The following is a 24991-nucleotide window of genomic DNA, read 5'->3' as shown; positions in this document are numbered from 1 at the left end:
ATGACCGCTGTGTTATATTTACTGACTCCCGTGCTCACTTTCAAAATACAGCCATAGTGTTAAGTCAGTGTGAGGGATTAGTAAGAGAGCATGATTAATCTATTACCAATTAAATTTCGGGAATTTTCCCCAGATATTAAATAAAGGCCATTTTGAATAGCCTCTTGAACAAATTTAAAAATTGAGTACATACTGAACCTGTGATGTTATTTCTACTCTTTAAGTCAAAATCAGGTTGATATCTTGAAGGACTCTTCAAAATAATTGGGTTTTTTTTTCCCCTAGAGATGAGATTTGTGTTATTTTTGTTAACTCTTCACTTTCCAGGAAAAACTCCAAATATTCAAGTACTCAAGTTAGAAAGCTAATTCTTAACCCAGTTGTCTCTGTTTTCAAAGTATGACTTGTTCTTTGTACACTGAAGTTTTGTTACGTTGTGAATTTCACTGAAGAGCGAGTTAATGCCATCAGAATTGACGGATACAATCACTGAAATAGAATTGCTTTTGTACGTGCAGGTAGGTAGCTGCCTGTTAGCACTTCCCGTGCTCCCTCTGTTTATCCGGATCCCTCTACTGCTCTTTTTCTCCACCTTTGTCTCCATGGCCCTTTTCTCTCAATGTGCTACTTGTATCACTGTCTTGGCTCCTGACATTTTATTTACTTTAAATTACTTTCTTTTTACTGCCTGTGGACTGTTCTAGAATCTTTCTACAGCTCATCTTGTATTTGTGTGCCTTCCTTCTGTGTTTCTCAAGAAGTCTTTTATACCATTAGAGTTAAGAGAAGTATCTAATGATGGACTAATGTTGGAGCCTGAAACATATATCTTTGAAACAGGAATACATTTTTCCCTGTGTGTGTGTGTGTGTGTGTGTGTGCGCGCGCGTGTGTGCGCGTGTGTTGTGAATGTGTGAATGTTGTGATGACAGTGTATGGAATTTTGAAAATACCTGCATGTATGTTTTGGTGAGGGTTGAACTCTTGCCAGAAAGGGAAATGTCAGAAAGAGGTTTTTGTTTCTTTTAAATGGAATGTAGAGTCAAGTTATTCATTCATAAAACGCTCAGAAATTCCAAGTTTGGCAAATTGATACCACCCTTGTCTCAAGTAGATTGGTAGGGAAATTGGTATTTTAAAATTCCACTGGTCAGAAAGCTTTATAATTGTCATATAATCGAATTATTGAATTTCTCATTACTGTCGAAAACCCCAGGAAATCTAGCGTGAAGGTTAAATACACAGATTGTTTGGATGCGAGCTTCTACTCCACTCCTTCCTAGTTTCATCACCTTTGGCAAGTAACTCTCTGTGCCTCACTTTCCTCATCTATAAAATGGGGATGTTTCTGTATTAGATGAGTTAATAGGTATAAATCATACAGTGCTCGACCTGTAGTAGAGGAATAGCTGTTGCTATTATGTCTAGCATGTAATCTCAAAAAGTACTTTATTTTTTTTTAATTTTTTTTAATTTTTTTTAACGTTTATTTATTTTTGAGACAGAGAGAGACAGAGCATGAACAGGGAGGGGCAGAGAGAGAGGGAGACACAGAATCTGAAACAGGCTCCAGGCTCTGAGCGGTCAGCACAGAGCCCGACACGGGGCTCTCACGGACCGTGAGATCATGACCCGAGCTGAAGTCGGACGCTTAACCGACCAAGTCACCCAGGCGCCCCTCAAAAAGTACTTTAAAGGATAGTGGTGGGATAGTGTTTTTGCTTCGTATGCAAGATTATAAAATTAGAGTAGATTCTTAGGTATTTTTTCATTCTGGAAATATCTCCAGTTTTTAGGTAGCTGCTTTATTTAACAAGCAGAAAAACTAGAAAAGGGGAATTCTGTTCTAGACTCAGTAAATACGTTGTACCTTTGAGGCCCTACTTCATAATACAAGGCTATAGAAAAATAGTTTTCTCCCAACCAAAGAAATACATCTTTTCTTACCATCAGATTATAAAAACCACAACACGTTATTCAGAGTATATCTGCATATAAAAGTTTAGTGTTTTATACACTTATATTGATTCCTTTAAACCACACCATGAAATTCATTTCAAGACCATTCAGCTCAGCTCCTAAGGAAAGCGCCTACTGTATTTAAGTGTGTTGGGTTAAAAAAGATGGGAGTATTAGTTAAATATTCCCATCTTTTAAAAATAAGGAAAGATGATTACCTCCTCAAGCGCTGGGTATTTTTATTGTTAAAAACAGAAATCCTAGTGTAGTTCTGGCTTCTAGGTTTGGTTTGGGCTTCTGGGACACAATATTGAAGCTTTGGAATTTATTATCCTTAATAATAAGTAGGATTTATAAAGATGAACTCACCTCACCTGTCCTTTCCTTTGACGGTTTTTGTGATCGATATTATCATGATCTCAGCCTCATTCTGCCCACTACAGGATGAAGGCCATACCTAGGTGCTGCCAAGTTTTGAGCCTTGCTGTCCTGGGTCAAATGAGGTCCCATTGGTTCTCCAAAGGCTATCAGCTCATCCCTTCATATATATTGATGGCGGCCCTTGATGTTTCTAGTATCCAATGGTCTCCATTCTTTCGTAAGTGTAGCGCATCTTCCATCTCATACATTGTAGATTGCTTTTTCTGTTCTTCCACGTTTCTGGTAACAACTCCCGCGCCTTGACGCAGTCTCCTCTTTGCATAGATGTGTTGTCCTCCGGAGGCCCCTCCTCTTCTCCTCTCACCCCCAAGCAATTTGCTTCCCAGAGCGAGCCATACTGATGTAGGGCTTTTCTACAATTTTGCAGTTTTAAAGTAGTTACGTATGTATACATTTCACATTTTAAGCCATCTCTTACCTTTGTTTCTGTGACTACGTTTTACAACAGCTATCCATTTTATAGCAACTGGTATTTTATAGGTGGTTAATATTTAATGGCTTAAAAATTAGGTTCTTTAAAATCTGGGCCTTAAAAACATAAGGTATTTTGCATAGGTTTGTCTAGAGCAGTCAATATTCTATCCTAAGGAAGCCTTGGGAGATAAGTTGTCTCTTGTCATGTTGAGCAACTTCAGGATGTTTTGTTTGTTTGTTTTGGGTTTTTTAAAATGTTTATTTTGAGAGAGAGAGCGAGAGACAACAAGACAAGATGTGTGAGTGGGGGGAGGGGCAGAGAGAGAGGGAGAGAGAGAATCCCAAGCAGGCTCCATACTGTCATCAGCATGGAGCTCGACGCAGGGCTTGATCTCACAAATGGGATCATGACCTGGGCTGAAATCAAGAGTCAGATGCTTAACTGACTGAGCCACCCAGGTACCCCTGGATTTATTTTTGTTTTTTAAACTCAATATTGCCTATATAGATACTGTTATTGCTGCTACTTCAACAGAAGATAGTACGTTTATTAGTCATTTGGTTTCTGTAGTGACAGTGGTATTCATCAGTGTATCAAAAATAGAATCTGAGGAATACACGTATTGATCATTCATTTGGTTGGTAGACCTGATGCTTAGCTAGGACACAGTAACTTAAAACTGGAGAGGGTATTGTAAAGTATGTATGTATATATGTGTGTGTGTGTATATATATATATATATATACACACACACACACACATATATGTATGTATATATGTGTGTGTGTGTGTGTATATATATATATGTAAATCTTTGTCTATTTTATAAAAATAATTTACCTGCTTTAGATTCTTCCCTTATTTTGAAAAGAAATTATTTAAGGACGTAGAGTGGGATTAAAAGGATTTTTGCTTGGTTGGCTGTGGTGTTTCTATCAGGTGTCAAGGTGAGGTGGAGTATAAGTTTATATGTCACTGTGAATTTTAGGGAGATACAGACAAGGTGAAATACTGCACAACTTTCCAGTATGGAAAGTGTATGGACCTTCGCAATCTCTATTGTACAGCCCCTAGGAAGGTGACACATAATTAAGCCTTGGACATTATCTTTGAGTAAATTTGGGGGCTATCAACATTCATGAGTTTTAAATAAAATTTATAAGAGTATCATGTAAGAAAGTTGAGAACTTTCCAACAAGGAATAAGACAGTGAATTACTAACTATGTAAATAACTTCTATCCCCAAGTGACATGCTCGGAATAAAAAATCACTGTTGTATATTGCTTAATCCAAATCTCTTCAGAGTTGTTTGTTTGTTTTCTTTTTTAAGTTTCATGTTATATGGATTTAAGTGCTAGGAGAAAAAAGAAATTTTAAGGTGCTTTTTTTTCCACCTTAATTCTTGATGAGGAAATAAGTATCCATTCTTACTGGGCAGCCTACGAAATAATAATAATAGCGATAATAATAACAAAGGTAATAGCATGTAACGTCTAATGAGAGTTTGGGATGCGTGGTTCCCAGCATGCAATAGGAAGTACCTCGTTCAGTCTCCATAGCAGTGCACCTAGATGTTGTATTAGTGTCCCCACTTTATAGATATGGTGGCTGAGACCTGGAGAAACTAGCTTGCTCAATGTCACCAGCCTAGTATATGGCCAAGCCGGGATTCAACTTCACTGGGCTCTAGAACAAACTCTCTTCGGCCTATGCTCTCTGGGGCCAGTAATTAGTATCTTTCATGCGTGGCCTGTGGATAACCTAACATTACCTTTCCCGTTCCCTGTAATAACAATTGGCCATTTATTAAAAAATATAATTTTTATAAGGGTATTGATCTTTTCTTAATCCAATAATTGGAAAACACTTTTTTTTTTTTTCTTTTTGCTTCTTTGGGGAAGGCATGATTTTTCTGTTTCTCTTCAGACTTTACATATCTATTCTTATCTAATAAATTATACTTAAGCCAAAATCTGTTCCCAAAAATTGTCTTGAAAAGCTGCCATAAGTTCATCTCTGATTCATTGTGCTGTATGGCTAAATGTGAACTTGATTACACTTTCTTTATTTGTTTTGGAAACAGTTATAGTGGTGTGGAAGTTAAATCTTGACAAATCTAATTAGCCATATCATATTTGCTTGAAGTGGTGTGTGCTCCAAACAGTTTTATCTAGCTGTTTTAAGGATGAAAATTACCTAAATAAAAGCATTTTGGTTTTCATTTTCCTTATAGAAGTCAATGTGTGCATGAGAATGCAAGGGTATTCCAGTCCATCCGATTATCAAGTAACCATGAAATTATAATGAAAACTTAAAATAAAATTATATATTTGGAATAATTTTAGATTTGAAGAAATATTGCAGAGAGAATACAGAGAGTTTCCACATGCCCTTCATTAAGACATAATAAGCTTTTGCTAATTCAGAATAGTTGGGGAAATCTTCAGTTTTAGTCAACTGATAAATGTGTGTGCCCTACAAGGAATCAAAACATTCAAATCTATTTAAGGCATTCAAATGTAAAATTGTATATATACTTAGCTAAATTGATTGGGCTTTTCTGTTGTCTATACTCTGTATTCTGCTACTTGACATTTTTTATAAATGTAGGGAAATTTTTAATGACTTGACATTTATCATGGGTTGAATGATTGTTATATTTACAAAAGTTGAAGTGATTTTTTTTTCTTCCCCCAAGCCCCTAAATACATAGGCTTTCAGGGAAAATTCAATGTGGAAGACATATAGTATATATTTTAACTATGGAAGGCTGTATACACTTTATTTTCAAGCATATATAGGAAAATATTAAAGGTGTCCTGCCATTTCCATGAGCACGTTATTTTGGAGGTTAGCATTCCTACATCAGTTTTCTTATCATGTTTTCTCAAACTTTTAAAATTTGCCAAGTATGATAAGCACAGTTCATTTAATGTGAGATGTCATTGTCTTTTTTGGAAAGCAGGTACTGATTCTGTTTTGTTAACCAAATACCTCTGAATCCATTCTAATGATTCTCTCTTGCTTCCACACGTCATACCCCTATGATCTAATGTGTGTGAAAATGTTTCGTGCTCAGCGAGATTTTTAAGAAGTAATTGTGAGAACTGGTTAGCCATGGAGTAAGGCTCACTATTTACTGAAAGGTGGTGGAATCAGAGCTGTGTGAAAATTAACATTAGCCTAAGATTTGAGTTTCTAACTCCCAGTTTGACTCTTGGAAGGAAAACTACCTACCAAACACCATTCATATTCTTTAACAAAATAAAGTATGCCTATGAAAATCCCCACAGTTGAGAGCGTTCTGGGAGCAGTGCTCCCAGACGTCATAGTGTATAATGAAATCATGGAAGTTGTTGAATTTCGAGCATCCAAGGCATTTAGACCAACGGCCTTCTGTTTTCCTTGAGCTCTAATGACCTGCCTTGCTCTTCGTGTTTATTTTCTAGAAGTGAAATGCTCGGCCTTTTAAAAATTATGTTTTTGTAGAGCAGCCAAGAGAACAGGCATGGCCGGTTTCTACTGTGTGTAATGACATAACGTGCTTATGGTGCTTTCTCCCCCCCCCCCCCCCACCCCTGCTTTGCATCCTTTTCCTAGATGCGCATCGGGAATTCCTTCACAGGCCTGCTTCTGGATACGTGCCAGAGGAGATCTGGAAGAAAGCTGGTAAGAACTGTTGAAAACACGCGTCTAGCGTTCTAGCAGCTGTGCACAGTTGTTCATGCAGCCATGTGAGGAGCGACAAGGAGGGCCTTTCCTGCTAACGACAACAAAAACAAAACAGCCCCCCGCCACAAACCAAAATTTTAAAATCCTAATTAATATTCTTCACCCGGGCCTTATTAGAACATGGAATCGTTTTTATTTTGGTAGCAGCTGCCAGTGCCATGTAAGTGACCGTCTGGCAGTCTTTCTGTTATAATCCTCCATTTTTCAGGTGCTTTCATGGTTTCAGGCCGAAAGCTGGCCTAAGAGGTCTCAGCTTATGTGCAGTGTATTCTTAATGGAAAAAAACTTGTAGTGTTTTAGAAATTAAATCGCCTACGTCTGTCTTTCGCCTGATGTTGTAAAATTGAGATATAATCGACACGTCTCCTAAATTCTTAAGAAAATGTCAGCAAAACTAGTTGACTAGTTTTTTTTTAAATGTTTACACGTTGTTTGAGAGAGACAAAGCACGAGTGGGGGAGGGACAGAGACAGAGGGAGACCCAGAATCCGAAGCAGGCTCCAGGCTCTGAGCTGTCAGCACAGAGCCCAATGCGGGGCTCGAACCCACAAACCTCAAGATCATGACCTGAGCCGAAGTCGGACGGTTAACCCACTGAGCCACCCAGGTGTGCCCCAAGGCACTCTGAGATGTTATGATTACAACCAGTATCTGAAATTGATCTGTTCTAATTAATATTCAAGGACCATAGCTAAGTTATTTTCTAAGTTAAATGACAAAGTTGCTTAACTTCTGTTTTTCCCCACCATATACACCATCATATTTTCATTAAGAGATACTGCTCTACCTTTGGGGGCTGATTTCAAGTTCTTGGTCACACGTTGACTTTACACAGTTCAGATCTGGCAGAATCTTGGTGGACCACCAACACTAAAAGTTCAGTCAAAGCCTTGCAAAAACCAACTCAAGAGATAAATCCATAAGCCTGTTTCAGGAGTTAAAAGATGATGTGACAGACACAGACTGTGACTTTGAGCTGCCATAACCCCAACTATGAAAATAGTTTGACTTGAGAAACTGGAAAATACTACTTCTGCAAAGGATCACCTGGGTGTTGGGCTAGGAACCCTATTCAAGGAGAAATAGTCAAGGGAAAGGGTCTCTTTGGGTTGTGATTTGACCCAGCTGTGTCTGTAGTTTTTTTGCAGCTTGTTGACAATCTGATCATTTGGCTCTTATCCAAGACTTTTTATAGCTTTCTCAAAGAAATACCTGTTTTTGTAAGAGTGGTAAGGAGTGTAGTATTCTAGGCTTCGTGACTTAGATAGAGAACCAGAAAACTCTCTTGCATGTCTAGTATACAAATCAGACAGATCATTCAGTTTAAAGGTTAAATATATATGTTGCTCAGCTGCATAGTATAATTAGATTTATAGAATCACCTCTAAGATTTCTACATGGGTCACAGGATACTCCCAAGCTGTTAAAATGTGCTGAGTGTCACCTGTCTGGAAAAGGAATGGCTACATCTTCTTTCTGATCACTTTTTCTTCCCCAGTTTTAAGCTGTCAGTGCAACTTACTCCACTAAGAGATATAAAGAATTGCCATTTTGGACAGCAGAGGGATGACATTTTATGTTGTGGGAGAGAGTCTTTTCTCTGTATTTCCCTTATTTATGTGTTTTTAAGTTAAATCCGTGATCGTCCATAAAGAAAAATTGACGGTAAAGTCTCGTGTAATCCAAATTCTTTTTCTGTGCTATTATCTGCTCAAGTCTTTGTTTGACTGCTATTAAGTGAGAGCAGATTTTTCTGAATAGACCACCGTTGTGGGAAAGTCAACTTGAATAGCTATGCACAAAGGAAGTCCTACCATAAGTGGTAAGCAGTGGAAGCAGATTCAAAACCGCACTGTATATTTTCCACGTAATCACGTTTTTAAAAAATTCAACATGTCGTAATCTATCGAGTCCCCGGTTATTTTTCCTCACTGTTTTGTGGGTTCCTGAAACTAATTCTGGATATACTTGACATGGTGGGGGCTTCACGAGGAGAGAAAGAGCAATACTTTTATCGTGTAAACATTTTTTAGATGTGCCTGTATTCTATCGTAGGTTTTCCATCTCAAATATGACTTAGGAGTGATGTCGATTAAATTTGTGTTCTTCTCACAGCGGTATCCCTAATCTGCTGCATAAGAACAGTGTGGGGATAGTTTTCCATGGGTGGATGCTAATATTAAGGAGTATATTAAATCTCCAAAGTACAGGTGGCAGTTTCATCTGGAAATCTTGAATAACTACTTATAATATTTATCTTTATAGGCTTCTTGAAAAGCATTTGTGGTGTTCATAGTGTCAAGGCATCCAGCATGATGAAAACACCAAGGGCAGAATGTAACATCTGCACTCAGCTTGTTATAATTTGAAAGCTTTTCCCCCCAAGATTCTAAAATTTGCTGTGGGCAAATTTTTTTTTAGAAGAAAACCTACAAAGTGTATCTTTGCAATCAAAGCATTATACATTACCTTTATGGCAAAAGAAAGTAAATAAAACTTTTAAAGCATTTGAAAAATATCAAAGGGGCAGAGCTCTCAATTCAATGTTGTATAACCAGCACATCCTTTTTCACAGAAAATTATAATTGCACAAAGTATATCCTGTGCATGGAAGTATATCATATAATATTTAGCACCATTTTATTCTGAAATGATTTGAGACTTGCAGAAAAGTTGCAAAAAAACAGTGTAAAAAAATTCCCTTATACCTTTTACCCAGTTTCCCCTATTTTACTGTACTGGCTTTAATATCTTTCTCTTCTTCTTTTCTTCCCTCCCTTTTTTTTCCCCCTATTATACATATTTTTTGCCATCCATTTGAGAGTAAGTCGCATACGCTATGCCCTTTGACCCTAAAGATTTTAGTGTGTATTAACTGAGACCAAGGACATTCTCTTAAATAACTATAGTACAAGTACCAAACTCAGGACATTAACAGTATTTAACTCACAGACCTCATTCAAATTCCTCATGTTGCCCCAGTAATAGTTTACAACGTAATATAACAATATACATTATTTGAATATTTGGGATCCTAACAAATGTTGAAGGACCCATCAATTTTCTCCTACAATTAGTATTTTTTAAAAGCAGCAGCAAAAGCAACAGAACACGCTGTAAAGGTATGAAAACTCTTCATCAAATTGGGGAAAAAATCCAGCATAAAGATGGTTTTCAAGTCACAACCGAGTGTTTTCTTCAGTATATTTCCTTTTCAAACGATCAGTGAATGTTTGCAGTTGGTAATAAATATTCAAGCACCTTGCACATGTCCTACCAACTCTCTTTGCTGATCTGTATATGCCTGTGGGATTAGAATAGGAATGCATAATTTAAATATAAATTGCCTGATTTGCATACACAATTAGTCAAGCTACAGCTTTGATCGTAAGCAAAAATTATTGTCCTGTATTACCACTTAGATAGAATTTTAATTCACCTTGAATATTCAAACTAAATTAGACCCTGGCTGTATAGTTAGAAGGGCAGTACTTCCCTGGTCCCCCAGGTCGTTTACGGTAGAGTAATAAAGGCATCTTTTCACCTCCTGGTGAAGAACGTGCTTCCAACTCTGTGCAGTGCTCTGTTTCTGTCCAGATTTTAAATGGCATCTCTCTTAAAGCAACCAACAAAGGCTTAACATATTTTAGTTAATATTTCCGGTCTGGATCGTTCCCTTATATTTTAGTTTGTAAAAACATAGGAGACAGTAAACTGCAAGTGAAAGGACTTCAGATATAATGTTGTTAAAGGGACAGAAGCTACAAAAGTCATGACAGCTAATTAATAGTGGAAGGCTTTTGATGATCCTCAAGTCCTGGACTGTAGATGTGTGGAATAAACCACAGACGTATAAGAAACCATAGGAGTATTTGCATCTCTTACATTTTTAATCTACAGTAAAACATTTTTATTAGGAATCTATGTTTTTAATTAAACAGAACATTTAATTAAGGTGCTTTTTAAGTGGGTGAAACAATTAAGTGCAAACACTTGAATGAAACATGTCATAATTAGTTTTAATAGAGTGTTAATTGGTACTAGGTTTGCCAAGTTAATAATTACTGCTTATTAAATTTTCAATTAATCATTGTCATTTTGCTTTGAATAAAGATGAAAATTAGATAAACTAATTTAGGGGGAGGATATTTTCCCTTGTTAATTAGAACAGTTAATTTTTTTTAATGGAAATTACTTGTTTTAGTTGTCAATCTCGTATTGTACATTAGTCAAATCTTTGCACCCTTTCCACAGCCAAAAATAAAGAGCTAATTTGACACCTTGCAGGTTTCCAGGCAGGCCTGATTGTTTTGGCCTCTGGTAGGGTTCAATTACATTTGTCTAGTGCAACAGTTGGTTATGTGAAGCTGTGTATGTGTTCAATTGAATAGGTGGACAACGGCTTAAAATATGGAAATGAGAAAGTGATTTTTAAAAATCCCTATCATTCAGTCTGTACAGACATATATCCACATTACTCAAGAAATGACTTAAGAAAAAGAAGCTGGATCATCTGTTTCATCATGAATTGTCTTTACAGGGTCTACACTGTTCAGTTGCCATCTGAATGCCCTTTCACTGCTGTGCTGTATGTTTCACCAGCAAAATAATTGTTAGCACTTATACGTGTAGATGCGTAAAGTCCATCCCCTTCCTATTTTTGTTTTGAAAGCTTTACTCATGCGCTCCCTACGTGCATATTACCCCATAGCATTGTGGCAGACCACCTTAATACAGATGTCCGAATTATCCAGAAAGGTTTCTGGTGGTCGTTTTGTCCTTTAACTCTTTACGTTTGGTGTCATAATCATTTCTGGAGGTACTGGTTTGGTAGAAAAGTGGTAGGGATGCTACATTAGTTTAAAAAATATTCCCAGACATGCAAATTAAAGGGGAAAACAAAAAATCTCACTCTTTGTTTTCCTAAATGAATTTCCAAAATCTGCTGGCTTTTTAGACAGCCAGGAGAACTGCCCAATACCTGGGATGAGAGTCATGCCTGTAGACTATAGAATTCTGTTTACCAGCGATCAGTATCCAAGGTCCCGCGCTAACAGGGAAATCTTCTCTTGTCCCGTGTGGCCTGCCCCGCACGCAGAGGAGGCGGTCAACGAGGTGAAGCGCCAGGCGATGACCGAGCTGCAGAAGGCCGTGTCTGAGGCCGAGCGGAAAGCCCACGACATGATCACGACCGAGCGCGCCAAGATGGAGCGCACGGTGGCTGAGGCCAAGCGGCAGGCGGCGGAGGACGCGCTGGCCGTCATCAATCAGCAGGAGGATTCGAGCGAGGTGAGGTGCTAGGGGGAGCTTCCAAGGCACGCAGGGCGTTTCCGCTAGTCCGAGCGCTTGCTTTTGATTCCAGGAGGTCACAAGTAAAAGCGCGTACTGGCTTTTAGACAAACCGATCTGCAGGGGCAAAATGAGAATAATCTGGGTGGGGGCGGGGGGGGTGGGGGGAGGCGTCCCGGCTCTTGTGGAATCCATCAAGAGCTGATCAAATGTTGTCTAAAAGCACAACTCTGCCAAGAAAAGGTTTTTAATATATTTGGTGGGTAATAGATTCAAGTGAAATTCTCATAGCTTAGCACTCGGCTGTGGGGACACGTGTATGTCAGTGTGTGTGTGTGTGTGTGTGTGTGTGTGTGTGTGTGTGTGTTTGGTTTCCTTCTAATACAAGCGGTTTAATAGAGACGTCCTGTGCAAACGTGCTCTCCCAACATATGACATGGCTGGGATCACAGCCACCCCCTTAACCATTGGTCCTAAAGTCCATCGCGAAAACAGCACCTGCCTCAATTCAACGTTTCTGAAAGATCTTCTTTCTGCACGATCTGTTTCTCCCCTTATTTGTAATAACCATTATGCGAGTCATTTCATAGCATAACATCACAGTTGTCACAATATCATTTGGTATTATTTCAGCATATTAAAGCACACACACGCACACATAGCCCAAATGGCTCAAGGATCTGGGAAGTAACTAACACACAGTACCTAACAACGCTATTTAAAATAGAGCCTGTAACATCAGAACAACGTAGTGATGCTTCGCATTAATGAATGCAGTGCCACAATCGCCGCCACCCCGCAGTAACTTTAGATAAAGGGCTGTAGTGAGCTAGTCTCACCAAGCTGAACTAGCAAGAGCGTCAACTGATAAATCAATGGTCTACTACAATACATATCTATAATTTGTGAGGGAGAGTAAGAATTTAATTTGTACCAGGCTTCTCTGTAGATGAAAGACCCTGCGGGAATCACTCCATGCCCAGAGTTTCTATTTAATGTGTAGCAGATGAATAACAAGGGGACAAAAGGAATTGATTTTCAACATTTGAAAGTTTCTCAGGAAAAGAGGGACAAAGAGAAGTTTATCTACCCTTTAACTGCTGACTTTTCCGTTGTCGAATTAAGCTAGACATAAATTCAATTTTATTTGGCATCTTGTGGCTAAGATATTTAAGGATCTTGTTTTGTGTGTGTGTGTGTGTGTGTGTGTGTGTGTGTGTGTGTGTGTGTGTGTGTGTGTTTTAAATGTCTATTAACATGTTTTGGAGAGAATTTGTCCTGCTCCATTTAAGTTAGTAATACCGTGAAGCATGGTTGGTGCCTTCCCTAAAACATTATCACTTTCACAAGGACACATTAGGGTGGTTATGTATGGTAAGAGTATTTTGTAGGCCACTAAATTCTAAAGGTAAATGTTTAAGAAGAAATTGAGAACTAAGTTTTTATTTGGAAAATAACAATGCTGTATTCCTTTAGTGTCTAAGAGCTTTGTGCTTTCATTCCTAATGCTTACCCAGAAAAATATGTGATCTTGACGCTAACATTTAGCATTATAAGACTATGGCAGGGCGCCTGGTGGCTCAGTCAGTGAAGCGTGTGACTCTTGGTTTTGACCCAAGTCATGATCTCACAGCTTGTGGGTTCGAGCCCCGCTTTGGGCTCTGCGCTGACGGTGCAGAGCTTGCTTGGGATTTCTCCTTCTACCTCTCTCTCTACCCCCACCCAGCTTGTGTGCTCATGCGCCCTCTCCCAGAAAATGAATAAATAAACATTTAAAAAATTATGGCGTATCGGCCAGTAGCTGTAAGTAGTAGATAGGATAGAATACCCTGGATATGAATGATCTTCTGTAGCAGTTGTTTTTTTCTTTCTTTCTTTTTGGATCTCTTAGGAAACTTTAATCTAGAACTGTCTTTAATCTGCAATATAGCACTACCCTTGTCTTAAGCGACATGTTGCCAAGGGTTTCAAGGTAGACTCTGCTAGGAGAAAGGGCTTGAAATTCAGAAGATCAAATATAATTTCTGGCCCTATCTCTTACAATTCTGTGACTTTGAGAAAACCACCAAGCATCTAAAAGCTTTGGTCTTCTTGGCGTGTTGTCACTATGAATGAAAGTGTCTCCTACAATGGCCAGAACCTTGAGACATGATCATTTTATCATCTTGCCGGTGAGGAAACTCACCTGACATGGCTAGGACACGGCAGAAACAAAGCTGGAACTCGTGGCATGCTGTCAGTCCTTATGGTGTTCCGTAGCTACAAGGATCTTTCCATAAGGACCAGTAAGGTCATTTTTGGATGCAGATAACCTGAAAGGCAACTTAGGTCTGATTTCTTCTTTTTAACCTGCTGTACCTCTTTCAAGACTTGGAGTGGGACGGAGGGCTTGATCTCTCGAATAATTGAGTTTCTTTTCTTCGAAAGCAATGTAAACACAGTCCTGAGAATAGCAGAGCAAAAGATGGGAGAGAGATCCATTGGAATGAAGCTGAGACCCCTCTAGACTTGGACAGGAGTCTATAAGATAAAGATGGTTCGACCAAGGACTTGACAGAGAAGTAAAGGGTTAATCCAGTAGCCCTAAATTAATGTTATGAATTCTCCTGAGGAATGACAATGTCCAAGAACAGTCTAAATGCCTGCTGCTAAGTTTAGGCAGCTCTATCTTTTGCCCACATTTATAGGTAAATATTTTTATTTCCCCCCTCAGAAATCCTTCTACTTTATGAGGGGGACAAAACTTTGAATCCAGCATGTTAGTTAGTTTTCTCGATCCTGCCCTTCCCTCACACTGAGCAATATACACCTTTTCGTAGAAATGACCTGATAGAAGCCACCCCAGAAGTGATGTTTGCAAATCACCTCAAGTTTAGAAAGTTCCCTGAGCCCCTCTGGGACTGAGCCAGAACAACTATGGCTTCCTTGGGCTAGAGTAGAGCTCCCTATTCCAGCATTCAACACGGTTGGCCCCAGGGTGGGAGTCTGTTAGGCCGGGACTGCGTGGCCCAGCTGATTTGCAAAGACAGTACAGGTACTTCTCAGAATTCGTTTCTGTTGTTCTAGGCAGGGGGGGGTTTCTTGAGTTTTAGCCACTCAACCCTAAATAAGACCCACATAGTATTGTGTTTTAGAAGTTTGATAAGTTGATCTTTGTTTTCTTAGAAAAGTACGTAAGAGGTCTGGCCACCATAGTAATTGGTTGGAGAAAGAACATACTCCCATTAAATGTAGGAAACATTGATTTAGAAACTGCACTAAGAAATTAATGGGCATTTGTTGGAAAAAAAAAAAAAAGTCATGTTTGTGACCTGCCCAGGGCAGTTTGTTATTCAATACATATAACTCTAAATCACTCACATCCATGTTTTCATTTATTCTTTTTTTTTTTATGTTTATTTTTGAGAGAGAGAGAGAGGGCACGAGTGGGGGAGGGGCGGGGGGGCACGGGACAGAGGATCTGAAGCGGGCTCTGTGCTGACAGAAGAGAGTCCCATGTGGGGCTTAAACTTACAAACTGTGAGACCAAGGCCTGAGCCAAAGTCGGACGCTTAACCGACTGAGCCACCCAGGTACCACTCATTTATTCTTTCAATAACCAAGTTCTGAGCTTTTATTCCATGTCAGGGATGGTGCTAGGCACTGAGGGGACCTCTGCTTTCATGTTGACTACAGTTCATTAGAGGAGGTAAATCACTAACCAAATATAAGCAAGCGTCTTGACACGTTTAGTGTGGAAGCTTCCAGAAATTAAGTTCCTTTCATCTGATATTTAAGAGACAATAAGGAACTGGTCAGCGGCTGCTCTCCATCTCCCTGCACCCTCCATGACCTCATCACTGTCTCCCTGGGCAAGGGGCATGTTGGTGCCTCTGTGCAGGAAGAAGAGGACAGGTGGGGAAAAGAAGCTCTGCCAGGTTTTGAAAACAGGAGGGCAATGAGAGTGTTTTGGAAGGATCACTCAGGCTGCCGTGTGGAGAGAGATTAGAGGAAACTAAAAGGAGGGACCAATCCGTGTGAGGAGGCAGATGGGGATGAAGATGGTTGGTAGTGGCTCCGGGGGTGGAGAAAACTGTAGATGTTGGCTGGGAACCCTTGAGATAAAATGGGCAGGATTTCATGACTGGTCGGCTGTCAAGGAAGAAGAGGGAGTCCAGAAGACGGGGTTGGGAAATACACATCAGATAATCCTACTTGGACAGTCTTCAGAAACTTGCTGGCTTTGATCTGCCCAAGGTGGGGGGGGGGGGGGAGTTTATTTGGGGGCGGAGTGGGAGTAGGGGCTTGGTAGAAGAGGGAACCTTCCTTATTTTTTGTGCATAAACAACACAAGTTAAAAAATTTTAGGAAGCTCAGATCAGTTACTGAATCCAGCTAGACAGATTGTCTCTGAATCAGAAAGGGTAAACAGAGCACAAACTCTTAAATCATGCTGTTTAATGTGAAAATCAGGATAGTATATAAAGGTAGGGTACAGGGTGACCATACCTCCCAGTTTGAGTGACACAATCCCAGTTCATCCCTGTTGTCCCCTGTGATTACTGAGTGGTCCCTTTTATTCTCAAGTGTTCTGGTTTATATGATGAATTGTATGGTCACACCACTTGAAGGCCATTTTCAGGCGATTTGATGGTCCTCTTTAGCTAGCAAAGCTCAGAGACAGGTGCTTGGGGCAGAAGGAATCTGAGAGGAGGACCTGAATTCTGGCTCCAGCTCATTAGCATATCAGGCGTCCTTGGGTGGGTCATTTCACTCCTGTCAACCTCCATTTCTTCTTAAGGAATGCGATGTTACTTGCTTACCTCAGAGGGTTGTTTAGAAGTTTTTGTTTGGTTTTGTTTTTTATTGATGGTTGACACACAACGTTTAGATTTTTTTACGCCTACGTTTTAATTCAAAGTGTTCCGAGAGCTGTAATGCAAGGCCTCTTTATCAACTGATACTTCCCACAGTCCTTCATCACAAGACACGCTAAACTTTCCGATTGCCACAAGGCTTTTTCTCCCTTCTCTCCCTTAATTTGAAGTCACCCCCTATTACAGACATTACCCATGTCTTACGTAGATCACAAATGATCTAGAGCATCCAAATCTGTAAAAATGCATATGTAGATAATATAAATGCACAAAATCGTATTCTCCTCCTCAGAGGAACTTCGAGAAGGAATCTGAGCTCCAAATCAGAAGAACAGATCTCTAGACCGAGTTTCTTCTGAGCTATTTGTGTTAAGGACAGATGCCCATGTATGCTTCTTTCTATGATTTCAGAGTTTCTACCTGTTTTCACACATGAACAACGAACCTAATGCCCATTCTGCTTCGGAAAACTAGTGGTTCTGAAAAAGTAGGCAGTAGAGAATGGAGATGTTTCTAGAAAGAGGAGACAAGGATTGAAAATATGGAACTGGGGAGAAGAGCAGGAGGAAGTGCAGAGTCAGGAATAAATAGGCACAGGTATTACCTGTAGGAGGGCCATGTGATTTATCGTCCAGACGGGGACTCTTCCAAGTAGAAGGGGACTCTTCAGGGTAGAAGGGGTGATTCCCCACCAGGGCCGGCTGTCCTGGGTGCCCTGAAATCCCGGTCAGCATAGTTCAGGGGCGGGAGGTGGGGGTGGCGAGGAGGCAGGAAGTGTGTTTTGCCTGAGGTGAAATGGGCAGACCTACAGCGAAAGTTTAATTCTGCACCTGGCGTGGTTAAAAACTGCCTTTTATACTTTCTGTGCTTCGGTGCATTTAGTCTTCCTATGAGTCCAGGTAGAGTAGAAAGTGCTGTTGTCCTCGTTTTGCAGCCAAGAAAAGCCGAGTCCCGGGAGGTGGGGCCTTTGCTCGGGGTCTCAGCCCTAAGTGTGAGCTGGCCCTCAGCCCGGACTGTCTGCCTCTCAGGCCACCTTCTCAATAGCCACGTGATGGGAATTTTTTCCCTCGATGGCATATTAGTCTATCTGTTTCCTCATTGGACTTCCTTCACATTATTCCTCCCTAGTTCTCTAAGTTTACCTGGGTTTATAGGTAAAGGTATAGGTTTATAATACCAACTGTTGTTATAACAGAATGATGCTGCACTTGGGGCAGACATCTAAGCAATATGATACTTTCTGTACTTTCTCTCTCTCTCTCTCTTTCTCTCTCTCTTTTTTTTTTTTTTTTCAGTGTATGGACGTTTTGCACCGAGAATACACTGCCAGCATTAGGGTGAATAAAAAAACAATTTTGCCGAATCTTGCCATCTTAAACTCTCATGTTTTCATATTCATGTCTGGTTCCCATACATGTATAATTTTTTCCCAGTGAACATTGTCAGATTGGGTCGATTTCCAAACAGTCTGCTACGACTCTTCTTTGAGATCCATAACCTATTCTAGCATAGGGGATCGAAGCAATGACTAGAAGTGGGCATAGAACAGAGAGTAAGTAATTGTACTGTTCTAATAGTTTTGAGTTTTAAGCCACCAAATTAAAGCCACCACCCCCCTCCAATTAAAATGGTCTTTATTTACTTTTCCTACATAGGTACAGAACTACACAGTTTACATTAACGTTGAACATCTTTGTGGCACTTAAAGAAAAACACTGATCAAATCTTTATACTTTGTATTTCCAGAACCTGCTAAGCCCTGACAGTTTGAGCAAGTCACTCTGAGAGGTTCATGTTCTTTACTCCTTCTAGAAGCGGCGGAACTACCCCCAGTGGACCCTGTGCATTAGGTTCCAAATAATAGAAACTCCACCTGAGTGGACACTGTAGAATTAGTTACCATGTAGTTATAGCACAGGAGTCTCTCAGCATGGTTCTTATAAGGCCGTCATGATCCTGTCAGACCCATCAATCCCGGAACAGTTTGGAGCTCTCTGAGCGTAAGCTATGATTCCATGTTACAATAAGATTTTGTTGTTGTTGTTTCATATCAAAAGGCCAGGTGTTTGCATCCATAGACTTTCACAGTATAGTGGATGGAGCACTGGACCTTGAATGGTCTGCATTGGCTTACGTGTCAGAGCTTTGGTTTTCACATCTATAAAACTAGCATAATGTTTATGTGACTCAATTTGTAAGGTTTGTTGAGAGATGCAGAGTAGATGTATATCAGAACCAAGCCACCTTCCAAGTGAGCAGTGTGTGTGTGTGTGTGTGTGTGTGTGTGTGTGTGTGTGAATGATAGAGAGAGATGAAAAACCAGTTAAGAAGCTGTTCTAACTGGGGCACCTGGGTGGCTCAGTCGGTTGAGCATTCGACTTCAGCTCAGGTTCCCATACAGGTATAGACCGCATGATATTGCAGCCCGTGGGTTTGAGCCCCGCGTCGGGCTCTGTGCTGACAGCTCGGAGCCTGGAGCCTGCTTTGGATTCTATGTCTCCCCCTCTCTCTGTCCCTCCCCTGCTCATGCTCTGTCTCTCTCTCTCTCAAAAATAAAGATTAAAAAAAAATTAAATGGGGCGCCTGGGTGGCGCAGTCGGTTAAGCGTCCGACTTCAGCCAGGTCACGATCTCGCGGTCCGTGAGTTCGAGCCCCGTGTCAGGTTCTGGGCTGATGGCTCGGAGCCTGGAGCCTGTTTCCGATTCTGTGTCTCCCTCTCTCTCTGCCTCTCCCCCGTTCATGCTCTGTCTCTCTCTGCCCCAAAAATAAAAATAAAAAGTTGAAAAAAAAATTTAAAAAATAAACAAAACAAAGAAGCTATTCTAACAGAAAGGGCAGGGAAGGAACTTGGATAGTAACCATAAGCTTGAAAACCTGGGAAGAGAACCCACGGAGGCAAGATCCATGGGGGTTGGCACTGAGTTGTTGCAGGGGCTAAAGAAAGAGGAGTTTCTAATCAGATGACAAAGTCTTGAACTTGAGTGTTGCCAACGACTAAAGTAGACCACACCAGAGAATCAGGTTTAGGGAATACCGACCTGGGTGACAGGAGCATCCTGGTGGAGCTCCAGAACCGGCACTTGATAGTAGCTCAGGAAGGAAATTAAGGGCTGGAGAAACAGGTTGGAGTATCGTTTTCTTACAGCTGATAGTTGAAACCATGAGGGCTGACAAGGGAGAGCGTAGGAAGCGAAAGATTTTCTTTTCTTTACGCCAGCTTCCCCCTCTTGCCAAATATTTAGAGGGAAATGAACAAACAGAAGAAAAAAAGAGGTACCAGTGTAACAAACAGAATTGTAGTACATCAAAACAAAAGTTAGAGGGAATTTCAACGAGGGGAATTCAAAAAGGAGGAGTGGGGAAATAAATGGCCACTACCGGTGAATCTGTATAAGGTCTGAGGACAGTAAGGGTACAGAAAATGTGGTCACTGATGAAGTGTAACGGGAGGTAAGCTAATGTTTTTTCTACGATGTAGCTGTCAGTGCCTCTGGAGGGAGGCATGGGGCAATGAGCTTTCTAATTCTAAAGATTGTGCTGTGGGAAGATTGTAGATAGTTTCTTCTGGCCAGTGCCCGGAGGTGCTACTTCCTTCCGTTTTATTCAGGACTTTCTGAACATCAGGCACTGTGCTTAGCACTGACATCCTCCTGAACAACATGCAGTAATTACTCCTGTGTGGCAGGTACCTCCCTGAGAGGTTAAGAAACTTGCCTGTGGTTTTAAGGCCACCAAATGGCAGAGTTGGAAGTAAGACCCAAGATGGGCTGACTGAAGCCATTCAAAATTGGCGGCCATTTTTCACTGTACGCCATGATACCTTGTCTTTGGTGCGCTTGCTTCCTGTGCCAGCCTGTCTTTGCTTTTAGCAATTAAGCACACTTCCTACCTCATTCCTGCTAAAACAGGCTCTAAGAAGTACATGAAATGGACTGAGTGTGGCGCTTTGGGAAATGTGTTTGGTTTGCAGTCCAAAGACCTGGGTGAATCACACCTTGGCTGTGTAATTTCATATTTGTGTGACTTGAGGCAAATCATTTACTGTACAAGTTACTTATCCTTTGGGCCTCAGTTTCCCAAGCCGCAAAATGTTTTTGAAAGTGGTTTTAAAATGTACAGTGCCGTGCAAATGTAAGATGTGGTCCTACTGTGGATTGAAGCCCATGTGTGGGAGAGTTCTTTACATTTGGGGAATTTTAATTGTAATCATTCTACTTCATTCATTGAGCATCATTTGCATGTAGACATTTTCTGGAGACTTTTAGGTGAGTACAGACCTGGAGAAACTTAGAGCGGTCAGGAGACCATGTTTTGTTTCCTGGAAAAGGAATTTCCAACAGTAAGAACCAGCAAGGATATTATTTTGCAGGTGGGGCTATGGAATACCATTCTCTGTGTATCTAAAATAAGAAGAAGGAAATAATTTTGTTCTTAGGGAGGAAGAGAATTGCTGGTGTGGAACAAAGTAGCAGCAATCTTTGACAGGCAGCTCTGGCATTAAAAAGCTCCGTTCATCATTTCCCTTTCCATCTGTAGTATTAGCACATTTAGCAAAAGGGAGGGTTGTATTCAGCCTCATTTTCTTCATCTGAGTCACAGCCTAACTTTGGTCTATGGCTGACTCCCATTTTTTGGATCGGGGGAAAATATTCCTTATGCCAAAAAGGGAATAATAATATCACAAATAAGGGAAGACTTTGCCATGAATTTGGGGAATGAAATTTGCTATGAAATGGTATTCTTGAGCTTTCTACACTGTTCACGGTAATTCCATTGCCAGCATCGTTCTTCAGAGGACTGGAAGGGAAGCTTAGTTATATGATGGATGGATGGATGGGAGAAAGAAAGAGAAAGGAAGAGGAAAGTAGGGAGGGAGGAAAGAAAGGAATGGATAACTATCAGGAAATACTAGCCTGAATCTAAAAAAGCATGCACTGAAAAATATAAAATTAGGTTAAACCATTGTTGATATACCCCTGGGTATTAGACACAATTTGCACTTTCCACCTTTGTGAACAGCAGAAAGCTTAGAAACTTAGAATGATCCAAATTAGGGTACTCACAAGATTCTACACTTTCCACTGTCCCCAGAAGTGTGACTGTTGAGTGGCTGAATGCCCCTGGTCAGGCACCAGTCTTGCAAGTATGGATGAGCCAACAGGAAATTTGGTAGAGCTACCCAAGAGAAATACATTAATGGAAACTGCTTTGTCTGTTTTCTAATGAACTTTTACCAAGGAATAGGCACTTTGGAGGTTTTGGTTGTTGTTGAACAGTCAGTCGCGCTAAAGTTCCTGCACATTCATTGTGATGCGATGTTAAGAGCAATAAAACTACGTAGTCCCCCTCCCCCCAGCTCATTTGAATTGTTCTTTGTTGTACTTTCCTACAGCTGAAGGTTGTTTCTGTCCCAGGGGTGGGTGGGCAATGAATGGAATCGAACAGCTTCAGAATGGAACTAGAAGTAAAACTAGCCAGAGCTCTTGAATCCTGGGTCAGAACCCGGTGACGCCAGGCAAGAAAGCTCAACTCCCAGCAGCTTCATGATCCAAAACATCTGTTTCTATATTTGGCATAATTCCACTTTTTTATTTATAAAATTGTTCCCATCTTTGAAAAACACTTTAAAAACTAAAGAAGTTCCCGTTCTGTCCCTTCTTTCCACTCCCCAGCACATGCATTTGTAATTACCTGGTTTCGTCTGTGTGTTTAATCAGCTTCCATCGAGAAGGTGGCCGGCATCTGATTTCAATCTGAAGGAGCCATCGAGTGCTGGGCAGTTACCACCCTCATGTCTGCCAAACTGTGCCTCTGCCAGAAAAAGGATAAGACTCACACCAGGGTATTTCCTAAAGAAGCCACTTGCCTCAGATTAGATGTTTAATTTCCTTAAAATATTGTTTTGGATCCAGGTCTCTGTTCTCTAATTGGGATTTTCTGATATAATTTAGGAATTTTGCTTATGTGCTGAGTTTGTTCCAGGATCCAGCTGGCATCATTCGAAATGCCCAAACCTCAAGGAAGCAAACTTCACTGTGGGCACCAAGCATCATGCCTCACCACTCTGAAGGCTGGGCCAGGCTCACGCTGCTCAGGTCTTTGTGGGATTGTTACACACGCAAAGCGATTGGTTAATTTTGACAGAGGAGGGCTTCGAGGTCTGGTAGAAGCCTCTAATCCAGAGGTACACATCCCTTGAAATATTTTCCTGGTTAAATTCAATTAAAGGAGAAATAATTTACTTTGTTTTAATTCTTTCTTCCTTTCTTCCTTTCTTTCTTTCTTTCAAGTTTATTTATTTTGAGAGAGAGCGCACACACACACACACACACACACACACACACACACAGAAGCAAGTTGGGGAGGGGCAGAGAGAGAAGGAGAGAGAATCCCAGGCCCCAGGCCCACGGTTCGGGGCTTGAACCCATGAACCGAGAGATCATGACCTGAGCCGAAATCAAGAGTCGGAAACACCCAACGGACTGAGCCACGCAAGCACCCCTCCATTTTTATTTATAGTAACATCTAAACCAAGTTTCTGAATTTTCCTCAACTGTGTTCCCTTAAAACACCTCCCACTGACCGTAGTTTGAGATGTTAAATTTTCTCTGCCCTTCTTTGGGCCACAATTATGTAGCTGAGTTCTAAGTTTCAAACAATAGTTCTAGAGTTTAGAGGCTCCTAGCACTTAAAAGACTGTGGAAGGCCTTTTGGTTTTTTTTGTTTTTTTTTTAGCAAAACTGGATTGACTGCTAAAAATCCCTTTGCGTATTTTGGACACTGGTAAAACCATACACACCAGGGTCATGGGCTGCAAGAGCCTTTGAAAAGGTTTTTTTTTTTTGTTTTTTTGTTTTTTTTTAAAGATTTTCTTTATTTATTTGAGAGAGTAGGGAAGGAGGAGCAGAGAGAGAAGGAGAATCTTAAGCAGGCTCCACGCCCAGCTCTGAGCCCGACACAGGACTCAGTCCTACAAACCATGTGATCATGACCAGAGCCAAAATCAAGAGTTGGGCACTTAACCCCCTGAGCCACCCAGGCGCCCCTAAAAAGGTGTTTTGTGATACAACCACATACCAGTCAGCTGGGTTGGGGTTACTGGAGTATAGTCGGAAGTGTTGGCAGAAAATAAAACCAAGGAAGGTAAGGAATACAAAAGATTAATGGCACAATGCTAAACTCCCTTGGGAATGGTTTTGTCAGAGGGATCACAGACATTTAAAGTTGGCTTCCTGACCTTCTGCCACTTCCTCCAAGGGCCTCCTCCGAGGGCATAGCCCCTCCTTGGTACCTAAGGTCTCTCCTGTACAGTTGCTTTTCTGTCTCTGGTGTGTCTGCGCCCTGATTCATGCTGTGTTTATCTCAAGGTTTAAATCTTAGAGGCAACCTCATTTCTGCTCTCCCCCCTCTTGTGAAGCAGCCCCGGAGATTGCCAGTGGACTCGCCAGGGTCCCGGTGGTTAGTTTCCTCTACTTTTCTAACCACTCAGAGTTGCTGAGTTGAAAGCACGCTGCGAAGGAACCCCGGCAGCCCAGAAGCGTCGCATGCAAGTGGAGCCATTATTTATTTACCCGGTTTTAGTGTTTCCAGCTTTCAAAGCCAAATTAGGTGTAGTCTGATTGATTCATTTTGCAGATATTTATTGAGCACCTGCTATATAGCAGGCACTGTTCTCAGTGCTCAGAGTATATAGGGCAAAAAAAAAAAAAAAAAAACCAGCGACCCTCTCCTCCAGGGAGCTGAAGCGAACTAGCTTGTTTGGAGCTTGTCCTCCCATGTGGTTGTCGGGTGCCCCAGAACCTGGTTGCAGTGAGGGAGCGGAAAATAGAATCCTCTGGGTGCTCTTCTGTTGCGTGATGTTTCTTGGAATGTAATGGGCAGTTCTCACAGTTCTTCTGTGATTCCTGCTGGTATCCAGAGGCAAGGAGCTTCTGCCAGGAGCGATATATGTGTGTCTGACCACGGCGGTATTGGTATCAGAGGGGGAAAAAAGGTAGAGGCTGCAGTTGTCGGTAGGGGGGAGCAGACTTTAGGTGTTAGAAGATAAGCAAACCTGAAGGGAAGGGATTTTATAGGAAAAACAGCCTCAACCAGTTCGTTAGGTATACTGGCGGTTGGTAGAAAAGTTTCGGCAATCACACCAAAACCTGCGTCTTCTTTTTCTGTTGTTGTTCTGCAGTTTTTATGTATTCATTTGGAGAAAGACAGAGACAGTGCGAGTGGGGGAGGGGCAGAGAGAGAGAGAGAGAGAGAGAGAGAGAGAGAGGGAGAGACTGAGAATCCCAAGCAGGCTCCCCA

The 24991-nt window shown here is 41.0% G+C and overlaps 1 protein-coding gene across 8 annotated transcripts in view; it reads left to right on the top strand.

The window, feature by feature from the left end:
* RUNX1T1 (RUNX1 partner transcriptional co-repressor 1) overlaps window positions 1-24991 on the top strand; it is a 143335-nt gene that overhangs the window by 113948 nt on the left and 4396 nt on the right. For 7 of the 8 annotated variants that reach the window (XM_023248600.2, XM_023248593.2, XM_023248595.2 and 4 more), the window contains 2 exons: window positions 6417-6485; window positions 11647-11837. In XM_023248600.2, the coding sequence (XP_023104368.1) occupies window positions 6417-6485; window positions 11647-11837 (260 nt within the window). Of the gene's footprint in view, window positions 1-6416; window positions 6486-11646; window positions 11838-22410; window positions 22935-24991 lie in introns of those variants that run through there. The other variant, XM_045050130.1, reaches the window with a different exon arrangement.

This window comes from Felis catus, chromosome F2 (assembly GCF_018350175.1).
Source record: "Felis catus isolate Fca126 chromosome F2, F.catus_Fca126_mat1.0, whole genome shotgun sequence".
Taxonomy (NCBI): domain Eukaryota; kingdom Metazoa; phylum Chordata; class Mammalia; order Carnivora; family Felidae; genus Felis; species Felis catus.
Note: the sequence above shows the minus strand (reverse complement) of the source record. Positions and strands in the feature narration are given on the sequence as shown.